This window comes from Xenopus tropicalis, chromosome 5 (assembly GCF_000004195.4).
Source record: "Xenopus tropicalis strain Nigerian chromosome 5, UCB_Xtro_10.0, whole genome shotgun sequence".
NCBI lineage: Eukaryota > Metazoa > Chordata > Amphibia > Anura > Pipidae > Xenopus > Xenopus tropicalis.
In genome coordinates this window covers 154,437,957-154,458,999 of record NC_030681.2, presented here as the reverse complement: position 1 = coordinate 154,458,999, position 21,043 = coordinate 154,437,957, and the positions used below count along the sequence as shown (strand labels likewise).

General features: G+C 43.4%; 2 protein-coding genes across 6 annotated transcripts in view; one reads left to right on the top strand and one right to left on the bottom strand.

Annotated features, from left to right (window-relative positions):
• Positions 1 to 9,061, top strand: part of slc5a6 (solute carrier family 5 (sodium/multivitamin and iodide cotransporter), member 6) — a 30,788-nt gene extending 21,727 nt beyond the window's left edge. For 2 of the 5 annotated variants that reach the window (XM_031901639.1, XM_031901640.1), the window contains exons 11-16: positions 853 to 920; positions 1,499 to 1,585; positions 2,758 to 2,942; positions 3,032 to 3,135; positions 3,309 to 3,472; positions 4,634 to 9,061. In XM_031901639.1, coding sequence (XP_031757499.1) covers positions 853 to 920; positions 1,499 to 1,585; positions 2,758 to 2,942; positions 3,032 to 3,135; positions 3,309 to 3,472; positions 4,634 to 4,798 — 773 coding nt within the window. In that variant the 3' untranslated portion in view covers positions 4,799 to 9,061. 5 annotated transcript variants of the gene reach the window in all.
• A 3,476-nt stretch (positions 9,062 to 12,537) lies between these two features.
• LOC116411068 (transcription factor 23-like) lies at positions 12,538 to 18,328 on the bottom strand. Its single transcript, XM_031902892.1, has 3 exons — positions 18,038 to 18,328; positions 15,053 to 15,325; positions 12,538 to 12,951 (listed from the first exon to the last, which is right to left on the bottom strand). The coding sequence occupies exons 1-3, from the start codon at positions 18,191 to 18,193 to the stop codon at positions 12,871 to 12,873; spliced, it is 510 nt and encodes a 169-aa protein (XP_031758752.1). The 5' UTR covers positions 18,194 to 18,328; the 3' UTR covers positions 12,538 to 12,870.
• Between the last annotated feature and the right edge of the window lie 2,715 nt (positions 18,329 to 21,043).

Sequence of the window (21,043 nt, the reverse complement as noted above, 5' to 3'; positions counted from 1 at the left end):
CTCAATAGTAAGAAATCCAAGTCCGGCTTGGGACTCCTCCAGTTACATGGGAGTAGGAGAAACAATAGGTTAGCTGAAAGCAGTTCTAATGTGTAGCGCTGGCTGAAAGCTCAGACTCAGGCACACTTTACTGCTGCGCTGCAAGTTGGAGTGATATCCGCCCCCCCCCACCCCCAGCAGCCGATCAGTAGAACAATGGGAAGGGAGCAAGATAGCAGCTCCCAGTAGGTATCAGAATAGCACTCAATAGTAAGAAATCCAAGTCCGGCTTGGGACTCCTCCAGTTACATGGGAGTAGGAGAAACAATAGGTTAGCTGAAAGCAGTTCTAATGTGTAGCGCTGGCTGAAAGCTCAGACTCAGGCACAAGGCACTGAGATGGCGCCTACACACCAATATTACAGCTACAAATACATTTGTTGGTTCTAGAATAAAAGTTTAAATGGCAGAGGGAATTATTTGCTGTGTATATGCTATGCTATGTGAGGAATGTGAGGAACCAGGGGCCCAAACCATGGAAACAGCCCCGGCCTGTCATTCCTCAGTCACCAAACGTCACTGTCAGCCATTTGCATTGAGGCAGATAGGGTTCATTCATGACTGCTCTGGGACCCCTTGCACTTCTGCAGCTGTCGCACGTGTGATATCTGGACAATTGGAGTCTCAGCAGTAACTGAAGCTGTCGTTTTAGTGTCCGGATAATATCTAAGCTGAAGCCGTCACTGACTTTAGTGGAAGTGGAGTCACTGGGCAATATCTCCACACATGTAGTGCCATTGTTTGACACAAGGTGGTGCTGTGGCAAGCTTTCCTTTAGGAAGAATCCTAATGTTGATTTACTTTCTATTTGCAGCGCTCGGTTATGGCCTTCTCTGCCTCGGTATGGCGTATATCTCCTCGCTGATGGGCTCAGTCTTACAGGTAACTGTGTTTAAAATAAATAAGATCAGGAATATCTCCCAGAGATCATCTAACTTTACTTAAGGGAAATGAGTCTGTTGTGTTAGACTTGAGTTAGAATTGTTTTTTGCTCCTGTTTCTTGTTATTTTACCTATCTGGCTACTTTTCTTGCAAGAAACAGCATCTTTGTCTTGCTTTATGGCAGGTATGCCAGGTCTACCGTCATGATTGCCGTAATAATCTTACATGACACGGAATACGTTGAATGCGGAATATGTTGGAGCTTTATAAATAAATGATAATAATAATAATGACACGTGGTCGGACTATTTGCACTTTATAGGAATAGTCCATTGACATTTATAGCACTGCTGGTTGGAGTACTAGTTATAGCATTACTAGTTGCTAGTAAACCTTGGCAGAGGCAGAACAAAGACACTTAACTTATATCAATATGTAACTATATAAAAGCTAATTAAATAGTATAAAAAAGTGTTATGACAAGAAATACATATTTTTTATTGGCGCTGCATCTTGCCTTGACTAGACACATGGAACCCTACTGCAACTCTGAATCTCTTTGCATTTTTCCCCACAGGCTGCTTTGAGTATCTTTGGCATGGTTGGGGGGCCACTACTGGGTCTCTTCTGCCTCGGATTCTTCTTTCCATTTACTAATTCCATAGTAAGTGTTTAGATTGGAGATTGATTTGCCAAACTTTGGCATGTATACATTACAGTCCTCCATTTTAAACTATATTATTAGTGGGAGGTGCCATAGTGTTTCCCTTAGACAGTACAGTATGGGGATACAGCTTATTGTGTGCCCAGAACATTCCTTCTCTGTATATTTGTATTTATACATATGGGTAGGGGGTGCCATAGTGTTTCCCTTAGACAGTACAGTATGGGGGTACAGCTTATTGTGTGCCCAGAACATTCCTTCTCTGTATATTTGTATTTATACATATGGGTAGGGGTGCCATAGTGTTTCCCTTAGACAGTACAGTATGGGGGTACAGCTTATTGTGTGCCCAGAACATTCCTTCTCTGTATATTTGTATTTACACATATGGGTAGGAGGTGCCATAGTGTTTCCCTTAGACAGTACAGTATGGGGGTACAGCTTATTGTGTGCCCAGAACATTCCTTCTCTGTATATTTGTATTTATACATATGGGTAGGGGGTGCCATAGTGTTTCCCTTAGACAGTACAGTATGGGGGTACAGCTTATTGTGTGCCCAGAACATTCCCTCTCTGTATATTTGTATTTATACATATGGGTAGGGGTGCCATAGTGTTTCCCTTAGACAGTACAGTATGGGGGTACAGCTTATTGTGTGCCCAGAACATTCCTTCTCTGTATATTTGTATTTACACATATGGGTAGGAGGTGCCATAGTGTTTCCCTTAGACAGTACAGTATGGGGGTACAGCTTATTGTGTGCCCAGAACATTCCTTCTCTGTATATTTGTATTTATACATATGGGTAGGAGGTGCCATAGTGTTTCCCTTAGACAGTACAGTATGGGGGTACAGCTTATTATGGCCCAGAACATTCCTTCTCTGTATATTTGTATTTATACATATGGGTAGGGGGTGCCATAGTGTTTCCCTTAGACAGTACAGTATGGGGGTACAGCTTATTGTGTGCCCAGAACATTCCTTCTCTGTATATTTGTATTTATACATATGGGTAGGGGGTGCCATAGTGTTTCCCTTAGACAGTACAGTATGGGGGTACAGCTTATTGTGTGCCCAGAACATTCCCTCTCTGTATATTTGTATTTATACATATGGGTAGGGGGTGCCATAGTGTTTCCCTATATTAACCCTTTTCCTTCCCCATTCCCAGGGAGCTATGAGTGGCCTGGCAGCGGGGCTAGTTATGGCCTTTTGGATCGGAATTGGCAGCTTTGTCACAAGAATGCCTTCTGTCCCCCCTCCTCCTCTGCTCAATGCCACCAGCGTTCCTGACTTTGGGAATCTCACTACCACTGTGATGAGCACATTACTAACCTCTCCGACAGCCAAAAAGAGGTAAGTGAGCGGGATTTTATGGATGTAAATGGATTTGCCTCGGTGGTTAGTGCACGATGGAGTAATGGCTGCCCTGTGTTTCATTGCAGTGTGTCGGGCCTGCAGAAGTTCTACTCCCTCTCGTACATGTGGTACAGCGCCCATAACTCCACCACCGTGGTCATCGTGGGGCTGATTGTCAGTCTGCTAACTGGTACGTCTCACTGCCCCCAGCACCCTAGTTGGGCCATAGCTCCATAGGGTTGTCATGGCAATGCCCTCACTCTGCCCATACTAGCCATGGCGCTGGTTATTCCAGCACTGTTTGTGCCAGTACCACTGGGCTTGGGAACCATTATGTAACTCACTGTGTTTCCTACTCTGTAGGGCCAACAAAGGGGCGCGATATTGACCCCCGCACCGTCTACTTGGTCCTTCCCAAGCTGCTGTTTTTCTTACCAGAGAGGTACAGGGAGAAGCTGCGGTACGGGGTGCCCCACATTGTAGAGGTAGGAGACTGTCTCTCACCCAGGCTCTTACAGGTACCGTATGTGAGTGTGCCTATCATTTTGTTTATCTATGAGTGCTCTGTCATCTCTTCCTGTCTCTGTACCCTATAGCTATAGTAACCTAAAGGTCCCAGCATGCTCAGCTCAGCAAAAGCATTTTGGCATTTTACTGCCAATAGATTCACCACAATAGTGCCATCTAGAACGCCATATTTATTCTGCAGAAAGCTTTACCATACCTGAGTATGGTAGACCAGATAGATATAGACCAGATAGACTTTGAGATATAGAATGGCCAATAGACTTTGAGATATAGAATGGCCAATAGACTTTTAGATATAGACCAGATAGACTTTGAGATATAGAATGGCCAATAGACTTTTAGATATAGACCAGATAGACTTTGAGATATAGAATGGCCAATAGACTTTGAGATATAGAATGGCCAATAGACTTTGAGATATAGACCAGATAGACTTTGAGATATAGAATGGCCAATAGACTTTTAGATATAGACCAGATAGACTTTGAGATATAGAATGGCCAATAGACTTTGAGATATAGAATGGCCAATAGACTTTGAGATATAGAATGGCCAATAGACTTTTAGATATAGACCAGATAGACTTTGAGATATAGAATGGCCAATAGACTTTGAGATATAGAATGGCCAATAGACTTTGAGATATAGAATGGCCAATAGACTTTGAGATATAGAATGGCCAATAGACTTTTAGATATAGACCGGCCAATAGACTTTTAGATATAGACCGGCCAATAGACTTTTAGATATAGAATGGCCAATTCTTGTAACTTTTCAATTAGTCTTCCTTTTTTATTTGTTATAGTTTTTGTATTATGTGCCTCTCTCTTCTGACTCTTTCTAACTTTCAAATGGGGGTCACTGACCCCAGCAGCCAAAAAACTGTTGCTCTGTGAGGCTCCAGTTTTATTATTTTTAATTACTTATCTTTTTATTTTCGCCTGTTCTATTCATCTCCCAGTGTCTCATACTACTGCCTGGTTGCTAGTGTAATTTAGACCCTAGCGACTGGATAAGTGCTAAATTTTCCAAATTGAAGAGCTGCCAAACAAAAAGCTAAATAACTAAAAAAAAAAAAAAAAAAAAAAACCACAAAAAATTGCAAATTGTCTCCTAATATCACTCTCATACTAAACAACCGCGCTTGTTTCTCTGCGCAGGACGAGCACAGCCCTCCCCATGACTTGGTCACGGAAAAATCCTGCAACGGTTTCCTCAATGGAAATGCAAAGTACTCCGAGAAGGAGGAGATGGAGGAGAAGCTTTCGGGCTTTACCAGGTCGGACACTGGGCACTCGTACGTAGTACAGGAGACCTCCCTTTAAGGTGCCTCCTGAATAAAGGTGGAATGGACTGAACCAGGATGTGGTGGAAATGGCTGATTCGGCCTTGTTGGTACCAAACCTCTTCTCTTAGGCTGCCTTTCCGAAGCAGAAAGCCCCTGTCGCTGGTTCTTGTGGAGCTTCTCCGCGGTCCTGCCAATTCATGATGGTGAAGCACAATGAGGCTGAACCAAGCTGCTCTTCTGTGTTCCTCTTGTCTCAGTTTCTCAATCTCAGCCTAAAGGCCACTTCCGATGGTTCTCCTTGTGTTCTGGACATCATTGCACCTTTCTCTCAGGCTGCTTCTCTCAGTTCTTGGTATGTTTGCTGTCCACATAGAGTAGAGTTCCACCTTCTGCTTTCATACAGCTTCTCCAAATTCATGGCATCCAAAGTTATCGGTGACCTCTAAACAAGAAAGAAAATCTGAATCCAAAACTGTCAGAACAATCAAAAAGACTTGCATAAAGCATTAATAATTATAACTGTGCCGTGGTACCTTATACTGTGCTTTTGTTCTAAATTAGAAGAGGTCTGGGTTAAATAGGTACTTGTACCTACTACCAAGGTTCTCATGAGTCACAACAACCCAACAGTATGTATATATAGAGCACTGTATCCAAATATCCTCCCAGAAGCCTCTTCTCATGCATTGTTCCGCCCAAGTTCTGACCCAAACAGGGCCAGTCATAGAGGACTTACATTGGTCCTTCTCTTCAACTCTCCAATGCAGTTTTTCTTTCTACTTGGCACTCTTTGTGCTCTTATATTGTGCATTTGTGCCAAGTTGCTGAAGCTGCCAGTAGGCTGAGGGTATCTACAGTGAAGAGTCCTGACCACATGGTTTGATAACATTTGTCCTGATGGGTGACCCAGTAGATCAGTGGTTGTCAACCGGTGGGTCGGGACCCCTTTGGGGGTCACCTAAGACCTTTAGAAAACACATATTTCCGATTGTCTTAGGAATAATTTTATGGTTGGGGGTCACCACAAAATGAGGAACTGTATTAAGGATGGTTGAGAACCACTGCAGTAGATTGACTCACCTGGGCTTCTTGTGTTGGCTGATCAGTTGTGGTGCCTTCACCTAGGACATATGGTTGGACTTTTGGGAATCCAGTTTGAGGGGCAGATGGTCCAGCTGGATGGGTTGATTACTAAGTGGGTGGCTAGCTGTAGACTCATCATCAGTGATTCAACGGTGGAAGGTTTCATGGTCTTCCCAAGGTTCTCCACCTTTCATTGGCAACCAGTGATAGCCTCTGGGTGCAAACTGATGTAGAAGGTGGCAGAGATACCACTTATATACACATGAACGTTCTTGCAGTCAGCAGGTTCTGGTGGTTGGTTCCCCCAGGCAGCCCGTGATGGCCTTGGGTAATAGAGTAATATAAACAAATATAATCATGTACCTATTGGGCACCAATAGGGGTGGGATCTGTATTCATCTGATGCCTTCTTGGTTCCTGTGGTTGTGATGGTTGGAGACTGCAACATCCTGAGAGACCACTCGCGCACAATATTTATTTATGAAGCAGTCTAGTTATATAAATGCTAAGAAGATGATCTACTAAATACTTCATATGTTATTGAGGACCGTAGTACTGTGTGTGTGCGTCCGTCTGTCTGTGTGTGTGCAAACCACGGAACAGGGTTAGAAAACCTTGTTGATCTGCCATTTGTTCTGTTTTTTCCACCCAGAGAGGCGGGTTTATAAAAAAAATAGAGGGGTGTGGCCATGACATCATGAATTTAATGTTGATGGATTTTTTTTTGTGTTTTGCTTGAAAATTAATCATTGTTTTCCCCTTTTCTGCCCTCTTACATGTTGGATGTGGTACTGGGCCTATCCTATATCCCCCGTTGCTATGTGAGATCTCCATGTAATGGCTCGGCACTGGTGGAGATATATTGTAGGACAGATGGTTCCAACATGAGGGGCCTATCAGATGGTTCCAACATGAGGGGCCTATCGGATGGTTCCAACATGAGGGGCCTATCGGATGGTTCCAACATGAGGGGCCTATCGGATGGTTCCAACATGAGGGGCCTATCGGATGGTTCCAACATGAGGTGCCTATCGGATGGTTCCAACATGAGGTGCCTATCGGATGGTTCCAACATGAGGTGCCTATCGGATGGTTCCAACATGAGTTGCCTATCGGATGGTTCCAACATGAGGTGCCTATCGGATGGTTCCAACATGAGGTGCCTATCGGATGGTTCCAACATGAGGGGCCTGTCGGATGGTTCCAACATGAGGGGCCCATCAGATGGTTCCAACATCAGGCCAGATTACTTGGATATAGAATTGGCTTGAAGTATATTTTGACTTTGCCTTTGGTTTGGGGAGATTGTTCCAGGTGGAGAATGGCCAGTGGGAAATATTCTGGTATTTTGGAAGTCCATTCTGAACACTAAAAATGGCCCCAGAACTACAGAGGCTGTTAAATGTGTTCCTCTCACTTTATTTCCCATAATCCCTAAGTCAAACCTTTTGTATTTTTTATTATTACCACATTCTACTTCCTGTTCCTTACAAGCACAGTGAAAACAAATCAGCAGCCTTTCGAGAAGCCATTATATAAACAGCCCCCTCTCTTCCCCCCCATTTGCAGCCTGTTAGGCTTTTAGATAAGCAGCAGCTTATTATAATGAGGCTTCTCAGTGAGCTGTTGATTATTTTTTTTCTTGTGCTCGTTAGGAACAGGAAGTATAAATGTTTAGTACAAGAAATAACCGTAACCATATGCATTTCCTATTTAAAACAATAGGCAAAAAGTATTTTACACACAAGCTCTATTCACTGAATTAAAGTTTGAAAAGGGGGTATAGTGGCCTTTAGGTATCCTAGGTATCTCTGAAAATGCCTTATTAAAGGGGCAGTACACCTCATTTTAAACATGAATCACAGTTCAGTGAATGTTTAAAAAGGGTGCTCATAACATTTGTCTATTGATTTAATTTTGAAATATGTATGTTTTTGTTATTTCTGGCAAACTGAAATTAAAGTCACATTCTACTTCCTGTTCCCTACAAGCACAGTCAAAACAAATCAGCAGCCTTTCGAGAAGCCATTATATAAACAGCCCCTCTCTTCCCCCCATTTACAGCCTGTTAGGCTTTTAGATAAGCAGCAGCTGATTATAATGAAGCTTCTCAGTGAGCTGTTGATTTTTTTTTTTTCTTGTGCTCGTTAGGAACAGGAAGTATGAATGTTTAGTACAAGAAATAACAGTAACCATATGCATTTCCTATTTAAAACAATAGGCAAAAAGTATTTTACACACAAGCTCTATTCACTGAATTAAAGTTTATAAAGGGGGTATAGTGGCCTTTAGGTATCCTAATTTTTGGTTGATTTTTGAATGTTCCGGGTTCTAGTTCTAAGTATTTTGTGAGAGACCTTAGTTTACCCTTAACACTGTGTGTTTTGGGTCAGTACTCTCTGTGCACTATTTCCCTGCGGTGCAGCCATTGCCTTGGGTTGTTTCCGAACAGAAACCACTGTGAGTGTAACAAGTGTGTGACTTTGTGTGTGGATTTAATGTTGTCAAAACTGGAAATTTCTATAGAGGTAAAAAGGGGCGGGGTTCACTGAGGCAGAAAATGAAGAATGATGTAATGGGCCATGATAAGTGCACCCACAAATGGTTAATTATCTGGATATTAGAATGGGCCGGTTCTTTAGTCAGGTCGTATAATGCCAAGGTGACTGTTTATTTTCTACAACCAGTTATTTTGTATAATCAATAAGTACCAATGATCCGTGCAACGTGAGTGGTCACTTACCACCACTGATGATATCGTTATGCACTACAGCTTCGATTCATGATCGTAGTTAATGTTTAATTTGATCGGAATTGCCCTTTGCCCTCCATTGATTGCTGTGTGTGTGACAGTTTAAGATCAGTACCAGGTGACTTCAGTAGAGTTCTACTCAGGAGGCGTGGCTTACTGTATCTTCTGCTCAGGTTGCAACATATCTCGTGTTCCCTCCCCACCGAGTCTCTCTGCTTCTTGTGAGATGTCGTGTCCTTTTGTATTTCGGCTTTGGGCTCAGTAAGTGACCAAGCCAACATGAAACCAATTCATTCCTTGCGGGGATTGTTAATTGCACTGAATTGTTGCCAAACATTATATGTTTGCAATAAAGATTTTCATGTTTATAAGATGTGTTCGAATCTTTCACTGTTGTGTCATTCCATGATTTATATGTAAAGATATTTTTGGTGATACAAAGAGCAATAAAATTGTGTCAAAGCACTTTGGTCGCCTCCCCCTTTTTGTTCTGATACAGTTCCAGGAGCGCGCCTGGGCGTAAGGATAACGCCATCTTGGGAGAGAGGATTGTGGGTGTCATTAGGCCTGAGTGACATAGAGAGGCTCAGGGAAGGGCCCCACTTGTTCGATTCGGTCATAACGGAGGCTGTAGAACCCGTCAATCCTCACACCGACCTCAACTGTCTTTGTAGATAAAGGACCAATAAAGGCCTGGAACATAGAAGACAATATGGAGAGTTGTCCAATACCCCCATCCCCCTCATCTGACTTGTCTCATCTGTGGCTACTGAGGGATCTGCCAACTTTTCGTTTATCCACTGACTGGTGTCCATGTTCTTGGGCCTTTACTATACAGAATCTCCATCACTAGAATATTCCAGTTAGGGCATCAGTGGTACTTTGGTTGGTCTGGGAGCTGCAGGTTTGAGGGATTCAGGCAACTCTTTACTTTTTGCATGGGTTCTGGGCAGTGGACCCTGGACCTTCCCCGGAGCTTCCCTCTCCAATGAACTTCCCCATCACAACCCCCACTGAGGCATTTCATTTTTATACTCCCCTGCCCAGGGCTAGGGTCGGTGTAGGTCAGTGGTTCCCAACCTGTGGGTCGGGACACCCCTTGGGCTTTCACAGGGGTCGCCTATGACCATCGGAAAACACATAATTCCGATGGTCTTAGGAACCAAGACACTGATCCTCTATCAATCTCCAGGCAGGTACACCCACATACAGACACGCCCACATACACGTACCCAGCGTGATGACATCATCGCGCCAACCCAATCACATACACCCCGTACAAATACAGGTGTATGTTACAGGGTTGGTGCCATAATGTACTTATGTGGACCAGTCACACATGTGTAGAGAGCAGCTACTGTGTAGAAAGCAGCAGTATTGGAGGTAAGATATGAAGTAGCAACGAAAATTTTATGGTTGGGGGGTCACCACAACATGAGGAACTGTATTAAAGGGTCATGGCATTAGGAAGGTTGGGAACCACTGGTGTAGGTGGATAGAAATTAATAGTGCACTGGGTTGCAAGGGCCAATGCTGCATTGAATTGAGCTGCCATAGAGATTAATCTCAAGTCTACGGCTAATAAGCCTATCTGGTATAGACTCTATGATAATTCACTAGAAAGTTGCCTCATTGAGCAAATCATTCTACAGTTTCTACGAGCTACGACAGCTTATAGCAGTGACCCCCAACCAGTGGCTCGGGGGCAACATGTTGCTCCCCAAACCCTTGGATGTTGCTCCCAGTGGCCTCAAAGCAGGTTTTGATTTTAAAATTTTTAGAATTGCCAACTTGGAGACACATTTTGGAGCCTTCTGTAGTCTGCCAGTCTACATTGGGCCACCATATAACCAATCACAGCCATTTTTGGTCACCTCCTAAGAACTTGCTCCCCAACTTTTTTATATTTAAGTGCTGCTCAAAGGGTAAAAAAGGTTGGGGAACCCTGGCTTATGGGCCCCTTCCTATTCCAGCAGCCTCCTTCCTAAATCCCATATCTCCTAAGTCTCTGAGACTGGGGCCAAGTTCCATCGGGTTCTTTGTCCCTTAGAGTATCTGAAGACCAAAGCACTACTGGAGAGGCTTGGAAAGACTGATGTTCCCAGAGGAAGGAGATGTTTCAGATATGGGTGTCGGGGGGACATTGAGGCTACGTAGGGGAAACCATAAAACCACAAACACATGAAGCAAATGGACATATTGCTGTAGGGAACACGCATTTCAAGCTGAGATGTCCCTGCAGTTGGGCTAATGATCCTGTACCTTGTGCAGACAGTCGGGCTCATCTCTCTCTCTGCATCTGGATTTAAGGAAAGGAAAGTGCAACGGGCCTGTAGGGAGTTCATTTCCTCTCTGCGTTTGGCCTCTTTGATTTTGCTAATTAACAACAATGGCTGCAATTCAACTATTTAGCATTGTCTCTTCCCTTTATATTATTGTGCTGTCAGCAGTAGAACCTCTTGGACCCTTTCCATCCCCCATATTTACCCACAGCCTTGAGTTACCCCTGGGGGGGGGGGGAGAGCAACCAGCAGCTCAGTAACATCATTCCCACCCCCCGGAGCCGAGAATTTGTTGTTTTTGTAATGTGTCACTCCCGGCCCATCTGTTTCATTATGGGAATGTGTGTCTTCCCCCACTATATTGGCTAATTACTGATCTTGCTGGAGAAATATGGGATCGGGGTAACACTTTGTACTTTGGGACAGAGACCAAGTTGACTGGGTGCCAACTAATTATTTTACTCAACAGGAGAACTTGCATTCCTCGCTATTAATGACCAATGCTACTTACTGGTCTATCAGTCTCCAAGACATTGCCATCCAGATTATGCTGATGTGTCACTACCAAGAGTTAAGAGTTGTAGGTCACTACCAAGGGTTAAATGTTGTAGGTCACTAACCAAGAGTTAAGAGCTGTAGGTCACTACCAAGGGTTAAATGTTGTAGGTCACTAACCAAGAGTTAAGAGCTGTAGGTCACTAACCAAGAGTTAAGAGCTGTAGGTCACTACCAAGAGTTAAGAGCTGTAGGTCACTACCAAGAGTTAAGAGCTGTAGGTCACTAACCAAGAGTTAAGAGCTGTAGGTCACTACCAAGGGTTAAATGTTGTAGGTCACTAACCAAGAGTTAAGAGCTGTGGGTCACTACCAAGAGTTAAGAGCTGTAGGTCACTAACCAAGAGTTAAGAGCTGTAGGTCACTACCAAGAGTTAAGAGCTGTGGGTCACTACCAAGAGTTAAGAGCTGTAGGTCACTACCAAGAGTTAAGAGCTGTAGGTCACTACCAAGAGTTAAGAGCTGTAGGTCACTACCAAGAGTTAAGAGCTGTGGGTCACTACCAAGAGTTAAGAGCTGTAGGTCACTAACCAAGAGTTAAGAGCTGTAGGTCACTACCAAGAGTTAAGAGCTGTAGGTCACTACCAAGAGTTAAGAGCTGTAGGTCACTACCAAGAGTTAAGAGCTGTAGGTCACTACCAAGAGTTAAGAGCTGTAGGTCACTACCAAGAGTTAAGAGCTGTAGGTCACTCTCTAGCTCCCTAACAATAGAGGAAACCATAACACCCATGTGTTTTAGTTGAGTTTATTGACAGCACTTTGATACAAAAATATATTTACAAACTGTAGGGCCACAAAAATGACCCTTATGGCTCATCCCAAGATTCATTCCAGCTGGTATCCTGTACTAGCAGAGCACAGCTTTGGGGGTTTGGCTGGAGCGTTAGATGTCTGCGGTGCTCAGGGTCTCCTAATGTGCGGCACTTTGTATCTTACTGCTTGTACAACTAGAGATGGAGCCCACGGTGCCCTAAATGGTTTCATGGAATTGTTCAGATCCCTGGAAATGTTTGCAAAGCTGTAAAGCCCAATATTAAAGGGGAAATAAACCTTCCACCCCAGTATTGTACCCCAGCAGGCTGCTTAGAGCATACTGGCCCAGTAACATCAGGGAGGGATTCTCAAAGAAACACCACTCGGTAACAATCTCTCCATCTCTCCAGGGCCAACAGCCCACTTAATGCAAGAAGATCCTCCAATGAGATTCCTCCATGCCCCTAGTGCTCTTTGGTCATTGGCTCAGTCCTGGGGGCATTAAAACATTTTCTTTTTAGCATCAGACACCCAAACAGTACCATGGGCCCCCTCTTATTGGTTCGTTACTGTGTGATTAGAATTAACCCTTGTATGGAAGACAGAAGATGTTTTTTTTATTATACCCAGTGCTCAGGGTAATGAGTGTAGAATAAATACAAACAAGATATTCCAGGAGGCAGGACTAGTCATTGGTTGCCGCGTAGCCTTCATGTACTTCTGCTCCCAGGCCCCCGCCGTACAGCCGCGCTCTCATTGGCCACTTCTGCAAAGCAAAAAAACATGGGAGTCACTCCTGAAGCACTCTGGGATATGGTGCTGAGCTCTCAATTGTCTTGATCTGTACAAACAACCCCCCCCTAACCCTGGCTCATTATACAAGCAGGTATAGGACCCATTATCCAGAATGCTCGGGACCAAGGGTATTCCGGATAAGGGGTCTTTCCGTAATTTGGATCTCCATACCTTAATTCTACTAAAAAATCAATAAAACATTAATTAAACCAAATAGGGCTGTTCTGCCCCCAATAAGGGGTAATTATATCTTAGTTGGGATCAAGTACAGGTACTGTTTTATTATTACAGAGAAAAGGGAATCATTTAACCATTAAATAAACCCAATAGGGCTGTTCTGCCCCCAATAAAGGGTAATTATATCTTAGTTGGGATCAAGTACAGGTACTGTTTTATTATTACAGAGAAAAGGGAATCATTTAACCATTAAATAAACCCAATAGGGCTGTTCTGCCCCCAATAAGGGGTAATTATATCTTAGTTGGGATCAAGTACAGGTACTGTTTTATTATTACAGAGAAAAGGGAATCATTTAACCATTAAATAAACCCAATAGGGCTGTTCTGCCCCCAATAAGGGGTAATTATATCTTAGTTGGGATCAAGTACAGGTACTGTTTTATTATTACAGAGAAAAGGGAATCATTTAACCATGAAATAAACCCAATAGGGCTGTTCTGCCCCAATAAGGGGTAATTATATCTTAGTTGGGATCAAGTACAGGTACTGTTTTATTATTACAGAGAAAAGGGAATCATTTAACCATGAAATAAACCCAATAGGGCTGTTCTGCCCCCAATAAGGGGTAATTATATCTTAGTTGGGATCAAGTACAGGTACTGTTTTATTATTACAGAGAAAAGGGAATCATTTAACCATTAAATAAACCCAATAGGGCTGTTCTGCCCCCAATAAGGGGTAATTATATCTTAGTTGGGATCAAGTACAGGTACTGTTTTATTATTACAGAGAAAAGGGAATCATTTAACCATGAAATAAACCCAATAGGGCTGTTCTGCCCCCAATAAGGGGTAATTATATCTTAGTTGGGATCAATTACAGGTACTGTTTTATTATTACAGAGAAAAGGGAATCATTTAACCATTAAATAAACCCAATAGGGCTGTTCTGCCCCAATAAGGGGTAATTATATCTTAGTTGGGATCAATTACAAGGTTCTGTTTTATTATTACAGAGAAAAGGGAATGACTGATTAAAATGGAGCCTATGGGAGATGGGCTTTCCGTAATTCGGAGCTTTCAGGATAATTGGTTTCCAGATAAGGGATCAGATGCCTGTACAATATATATATATAGTCTGAAAGTACAGTTTAGTGTAAGAAATAACAAAAAACATACATATTTTATTATTAAAATAAAAGGTAAAAAGTATATTCATCACAGGTCCTATTCATTGAACTAATATTAGAAAAGTGAATTATACTGCCCCTTTGATGGCAATATATATCTTCAACCACAAGGTGGCAGCAAAGGGTTGTAGAATGAGTATAGGTTACTTGCAGTTACCAGGCTTAACCACCAGGGGGGGGGGGGGGAAATGGAGCAAAGCACGCTAACATATTCTAGAAAGGGGGTGGAGCCCAGTACAGAATAGAGGGAAACATAGAAGGGTGGTCCAGTCTGAAGCTGCAGGAAGAACATCAAGGTGCCTAAGAAATATGCCCAGACCCATGATTGGCAGGTGTAGAAGCCAATAGTTGAATGCCTCAGCAGGTTGAGGAGGGCAGGAAAGAAAGAATGAGCAGCTCTTGTCCCACAGAGGGCCAAACCCATACCATATCAGGGGAGAAGAAGGTTGGAGGAGCACCATAGTGTCACTCTCACAAATAACCAAGGGCAGATTCAGGTTCCCATTATAGAGGGCCTGGCAAGGATAATGCCCTAGGATTCAGCCCTGGATAGGAGGATGCTGGGATAGGCCCTCGGGTTGCCAGACCCAACAATAGATTGGATGATAAACCAGAAAATGTGATGTGGAGTGGAAAGGTACAGTAGGTACCACTATAACCTACACTCAGTCATATCTCCTTCCATCCTCTCAGCCATGCCTTACCTTTATGGGGTGTAGGTACCCAGGACCCCTGCTGATCTGACTGCTGTCGGGTCCCTGTCCGTCCTGGTCCAAGGTCTGAGTCAGGTGGGCAATATAACTGGTGGCCAGGACGAGCACGTCCAGCTTGGAGAGTTTGGTGTCAGGGGGGACGGATGGAAGTGCGGCCTGCAGCGAGAGGAAGGCCTGCCTCAAGGTACGGACTCGGCCCCTCTCACGGGCAGCATTTTCTGGGCACTGCTTCTGGGCTTTGTAGGTATCTGAGCTGGAGGCCACCTGTGACACAGACACCATTAACATTATGGTCAGTCTACAAGGATAAGTCAACTCATGAACATGGGTCTTAATATCGGAACCACCAGGAAACGCCGCCATTTTGTCATTATTACATAATACCCAATGCAACCTGCCCTGGTTATTTCCAGGTCTACTCAGACACACGTCTGAACTGGCAGAGACCACACCCACTTTCTGGTAAGCCCCACCCATTATGGGGTCTACAGTTGAAGACTTTGTGGTGTCCCTTTATTTTAAAAACATGGAAGAACCCTAAAGGCCACCCATACACAGGCCAACAATGCCTGGATGGTTGGGCCACTGGCCAAATAGCATACGAGGGACCATACGTGGCACGGTCACATGTGGAACATTCCACCCTTTTTCCACATTTGTGGATCCCCCCCCACCCCGCTGTATCCCCAGTGCCAGTAGGGGGGCTACATATATTACTGAAACCCCCACTATTACATGAGTATGGCCAAATGGGAAAATATAAGTTGATTGGACCCCCCCACTCTGTAGGATGATGGATCAACTGAGAGGGAGGCTTTTAAATGTGCCACAATCAGTTACTAGTATGGGATCTGTTATCTGGAATGTTTGGGACCCGTAGCTTGGGATCTATTATCTGGAATGCTTGGGACCCATAGCTTGGGATCTATTAACTGGAATGCTTTGGATCTATTATCTGGAATGCTAGTGAACCATAGCTTGGGATCTATTATCTGGAATGCTTGTGACCAGTAGCTTGGATCTATTAACTGGAATGCTTGGGATCTATTATCTGGAATGCTTGGGAACTGTAGCTTGGGATCTATTATCTGGAATGCTTGGGACCAGTAGCTTGGATCTATTAACTGGAATGCTTGGGATCTATTATCTGGGATGCTTGGGACCAGTAGCTTGGATCTATTAACTGGAATGCTTGGGATCTATTAACTGGAATGCTTGGGATCTATTAACTGGAATGCTTGGGATCTATTATCTGGGATGCTTGGGACCAGTTGCTTGGATCTATTAACTGGAATGCTTGGGATCTATTAACTGGAATGCTTGGGATCTATTATCTGGAATGCTTGGGAACCATAGCTAGGGATCTGTTATCTGGAATGCTTGGGAGCCGTAGCTTGGGATCTATTATCTGGAATGCTTGGGATCTATTATCTGGAATGCTTGGGACCAGTAGCTTGGATCTATTAACTGGAATGCTCAGGATCCGCAACTTTTCAATAGGGATGTAGCGAACATCGCCAAAAATGTTCGCGGACCCGTTCGCGGACTTTCGGCAAAACTCGCGAATATTCGCGAACTTTGCGAACCCCATAGACTTCAATGGGAAGGCGAACTTTAAAACCTAGAAAAGCCATTTCTGGCCAGAAAACTGATTTTAAAGTTGTTTAAAGGGTGCCACGACCTGGGCAGTGACATGCAGGAGGGGGATCAAGGGCAAAAATTTCTCTGAAAAATACTTTGTAAAAAAACCGCCAAAAAAATGCAAAAAAAAAAAACGCCAAAAAATAACGCCAACAAAAAAACCGCAAGCTATTCCTATGTATACGCAAAGGCGAAAAAACGCGGCGGAAAAAACCGAGGCGAAAAAACGCGGTGAACCCAAAATGGCGAACATCGTCAAAAGTTCGCGAATTTCCGCGTTCGCGAACTAGTTCGGCGGCGAACAGTTCGCTACATCTCTACTTTTCAACTGGTCTTCATTATTTATTTTTTTATAGTTTTTTTAATTATTTCCCTTCTTCCAACTCTTCCCAGCTTTCAAATGGGGGTCACTGACCCCGGCAGCCAAACCCTATTGCTCTGTGAGACTCCAGTTTTATTGTTATTGTTACTTTTTATTCCTTATCTTTCTACTCAGCCCCTCCCCTATTCATATACCAGTCTCTCATTCAAACCACTCCCTGGTTACTAAGGTAATTTGGACCCTAGCAACCAGATAGCTGCTAAAACTATAAACTTGTGAACTGCAGAATAAAAAAGTTAAATAAATAGCCTACAAATAATAAAAAATGAAGACCAATTGCAAATTGTCTCAGACTATTACTCTCTACATTATACTGACTGTTAACTCAAAGGTGAACATCCCCTTTAAGCCTCTTAGTTGAAATCAAGTACAAGTACTGAGACAGCGCTGATAAAGCTGCTCCATCAAGTTCAACCCTTTAGTTGAACTGTTCCAAACCATATTATTACATTAAACCTCATGATCATGAAATGATATTTACTTTTCAAAAAACGTTGTGTTTAGGTTTAGTTCCCCTTTAAGGTATATCCCAGTACCCCGACTGGCCTCCTGGGTCATCATCAATAAGCCGCCCTATGTAAGAGCTGCATGGGGTACATAAATAGAGAAAAGAAGACTCAGAATGTTCTTTCTGATACATTGTGCAGATATTTGTGGTTCCATAGTGACTTCTTGTAGCTGCTACAAGTCATGTCATCCCTACTTGAACCAATGAGAGTCATATTACTCATTAATACCATCAAGGTCCAGTTGACCATGCCATCAGTATAGTTCTGGACCTTCCTGAAGACCCCAGGCCAATACTCAATGGCAAACCCTGAAGGTAGGCCCAGGACCAGTTGGTGAGCGGCCAACACATGAACACAAGGGTTTTTGGCCAAGTGGAACAAGACAACTTGCATATTCAGAAGAGAAAAGCAAATATGAAGGAGAAACCTCTCTAAATCACTTACAGACTTGGTGCTTGGAAGCTTCTGCCTCTTGAACGTTGGAATCTGAGTCGGTTTCCCCCGGCCGCCTCTCCTGGTTGGACCCTCAGTGGAAGTGGCTGGAAGAGGGCAACACACGGACCATCCCTGGAGGCCACCGCCTGCTTCTCTTCTCTCCATGTCTCTTCCTCACCAGAAGGATCCAAATGAGACCTCCTTACTACGCAGCCACTTATAACAATGAGCCATGCTGGGGGAATCGACGCTATAGGAAAAAATAGATATTCCCAGCGTCTCATTAGAAGAAAACTAAAGTTGGATGGAGTCGAGGATTCCAGAGAGATAATTTACGGCCGGTTCTCTGAAGTGGTGCATCCCCCAAGCTTTGTGGATAATGAGAGCGCCGTGTAATGGCACCTTATCTGCCTCAGACTTGTAATAAGGGAATATTCGGGCTTGTTTTGCTTGTGGTTTATCTAGGGATCCGTCCCACAATGCTCTTCTGCCCCCCCCCGTGTAAGAATGCCGGACACTAGAAAGTGCAAGGTGTCCTTTTCTGCCGCCATAAATCTGGGAAAGAACTCGCCGTGCCAAGCGAAGACCCTAGAAATGCAGCCAATTCAGCAAAGGATCCTCCACCTTCTCGGCTTCTGCTGAAGGGTCACCGTGTAGATAAACCGGGGATGCTGGAAGCCGCGCAACTTTATATTTTGGCTCTGTCTAAAGAGACGCCCAGGAGTGAGGGACGCTCTGTTCAGAAATAATCACCTAATAAAGATAAACCTCCGCCTGTTTTGGTTGTAGGATCCACACAGTTTTAGTTGCTATAACAACGAGCAACATGGCCGCCATACTGTTTTATGACCAGGGAGTAGAGAAGAAGCCAAGGTTCTGGGACCAGCAGGGAATGTGATTGGCTACCTTGTTCCACAGCCGTGGGGCTTTCACTATTCTACCTGCACGTGGCTGAATAAAGGCTAATCATTGACTGGTTGCTATGGGATACTGCCCAGCAGCACATTTGCCCTGTGTTGATAAATTACTAATTTCCTTCAATGACATGAACTCTGTGAGAGTGTCAGGGTTCAACCCCTTGTCTGCAGGGTGTATGGGCAGTGCATTTCCCTGTTGAGCCCCCAGAGGCTCACTTATCCGTACTTATTACACCTGGGCCCACTGGGACATTTCCTGGTATCCTGCTGGGCCAGTCCAACATTGATCAGATCTCTTGGTTTGACCCCCGGCCTGTTCCATGGACTTGTAATGCCTAATGCCCTTTGGCGCTCATTCTTGGAAAGCAATAATGTGTTTAAGTTTCACTTGAAACTGGGTGAAATATAAAACAATGAAGGGATTAATTTCTCCTTGAAACTGGGTGAAATGGAAACCAATGAGGGGATTAACTTCTCCTTGAAACTGGGTGAAATAGAAAACAATGATGGGATTAACTTCCCCCTGAAACTGGGTGGAACAGAAAACAATGAGGGGATTAACTTCTTCTTGAAACTGAGTGAAATATAAAACAATGAGGGGATTAACTTCTCCTTGAAACTGGGTGAAATGGAAAACAATGAGGGGATTAACTTCTCCTTGAAACTAAGTGAAATAGAAAACAATGAGGGGATTAACTTCTCCTTGATACTGGGTGAAACAGAAAACAATGAGGGGATTAACTTCCCCTTGAAGCTGGGTGAAACAGAAAACAATGAGGGGATTAACTTCTCCTTGAAACTGGGTGAAATAGAAAACAATGAGGGGATTAACTTCTCCTTGAAACTGGGTGAAATGTAAAACAATGAGGGGGTTAACTTCCCCTTGAAACTGGGTGAAATAGAAAACAATGAGGGGGTTAACTTATCCTTGAAACTGGGTGAAATAGAAAACAATGAGGGGATTAACTTCTCCTTGAAACTGGGTGAAACAGAAAACAATGAGGGGATTAACTTCTCCTTGAAACTGGGTGAAATAGAAAACAATGAGGGGATTAACTTCTCCTTGAAACTGGGTGAAATGGAAAACAATGAGGGGGTTAACTTCCCCTTGAAACTGGGTGAAATATAAAACAATGAGGGGATTAACTTCTCCTTGAAACTGGGTGAAACAGAAAACAATGAGGGGATTAACTTCTCCTTGAAACTGGGTGAAATAGAAAACAATGAGGGGATTAACTTCTCCTTGAAACTGGGTGAAACAGAAAACAATGAGGGGATTAACTTCTCCTTGAAACTGGGTGAAATGGAAAACAATGAGGGGATTAACTTCTCCTTGAAACTGGGTGAAATAGAAAACAATGAGGGGATTAACTTCTCCTTGAAACTGGGTGAAATGGAAAACAATGAGGGGGTTAACTTCCCCTTGAAACTGGGTGAAATATAAAACAATGAGGGGATTAACTTCTCCTTGAAACTGGGTGAAACAGAAAACAATGAGGGGATTAACTTCTCCTTGAAACTGGGTGAAATAGAAAACAATGAGGGGATTAGCTTCCCCTTGAAACTGGGTGAAATGGAAAACAATGAGGGGATTAACTTCTCCTTGAAACTGGGTGAAATATAAAACAATGAGGGGATTAACTTCTCATTGAAACTGGGTGAAATAGAAAACAATGATGGGATTAACTTCTCCTTGAAACCTGGTGAAATATAAAACAATGAGGGGATTAACTTCTCCTTGAAACTGGGTGAAATAGAAAACAATGAGGGGATTAACTTCTCCTTGAAACTGGGTGAAATAGAAAACAATGAGGGGATTAACTTCTCCTTGAAACTGGGTGAAATGGAAAACAATGAGGGGATTAACTTCTCCTTGAAACTGGGTGAAATATAAAACAATGAGGGGATTAACTTCTCATTGAAACTGGGTGAAATAGAAAACAATGATGGGATTAACTTCTCCTTGAAACCTGGTGAAATATAAAACAATGAGGGGATTAACTTCTCCTTGAAACTGGGTGAAATAGAAAACAATGAGGGGATTAACTTCTCCTTGAAACTGGGTGAAACAGAAAACAATGAGGGGATTAACTTCTCC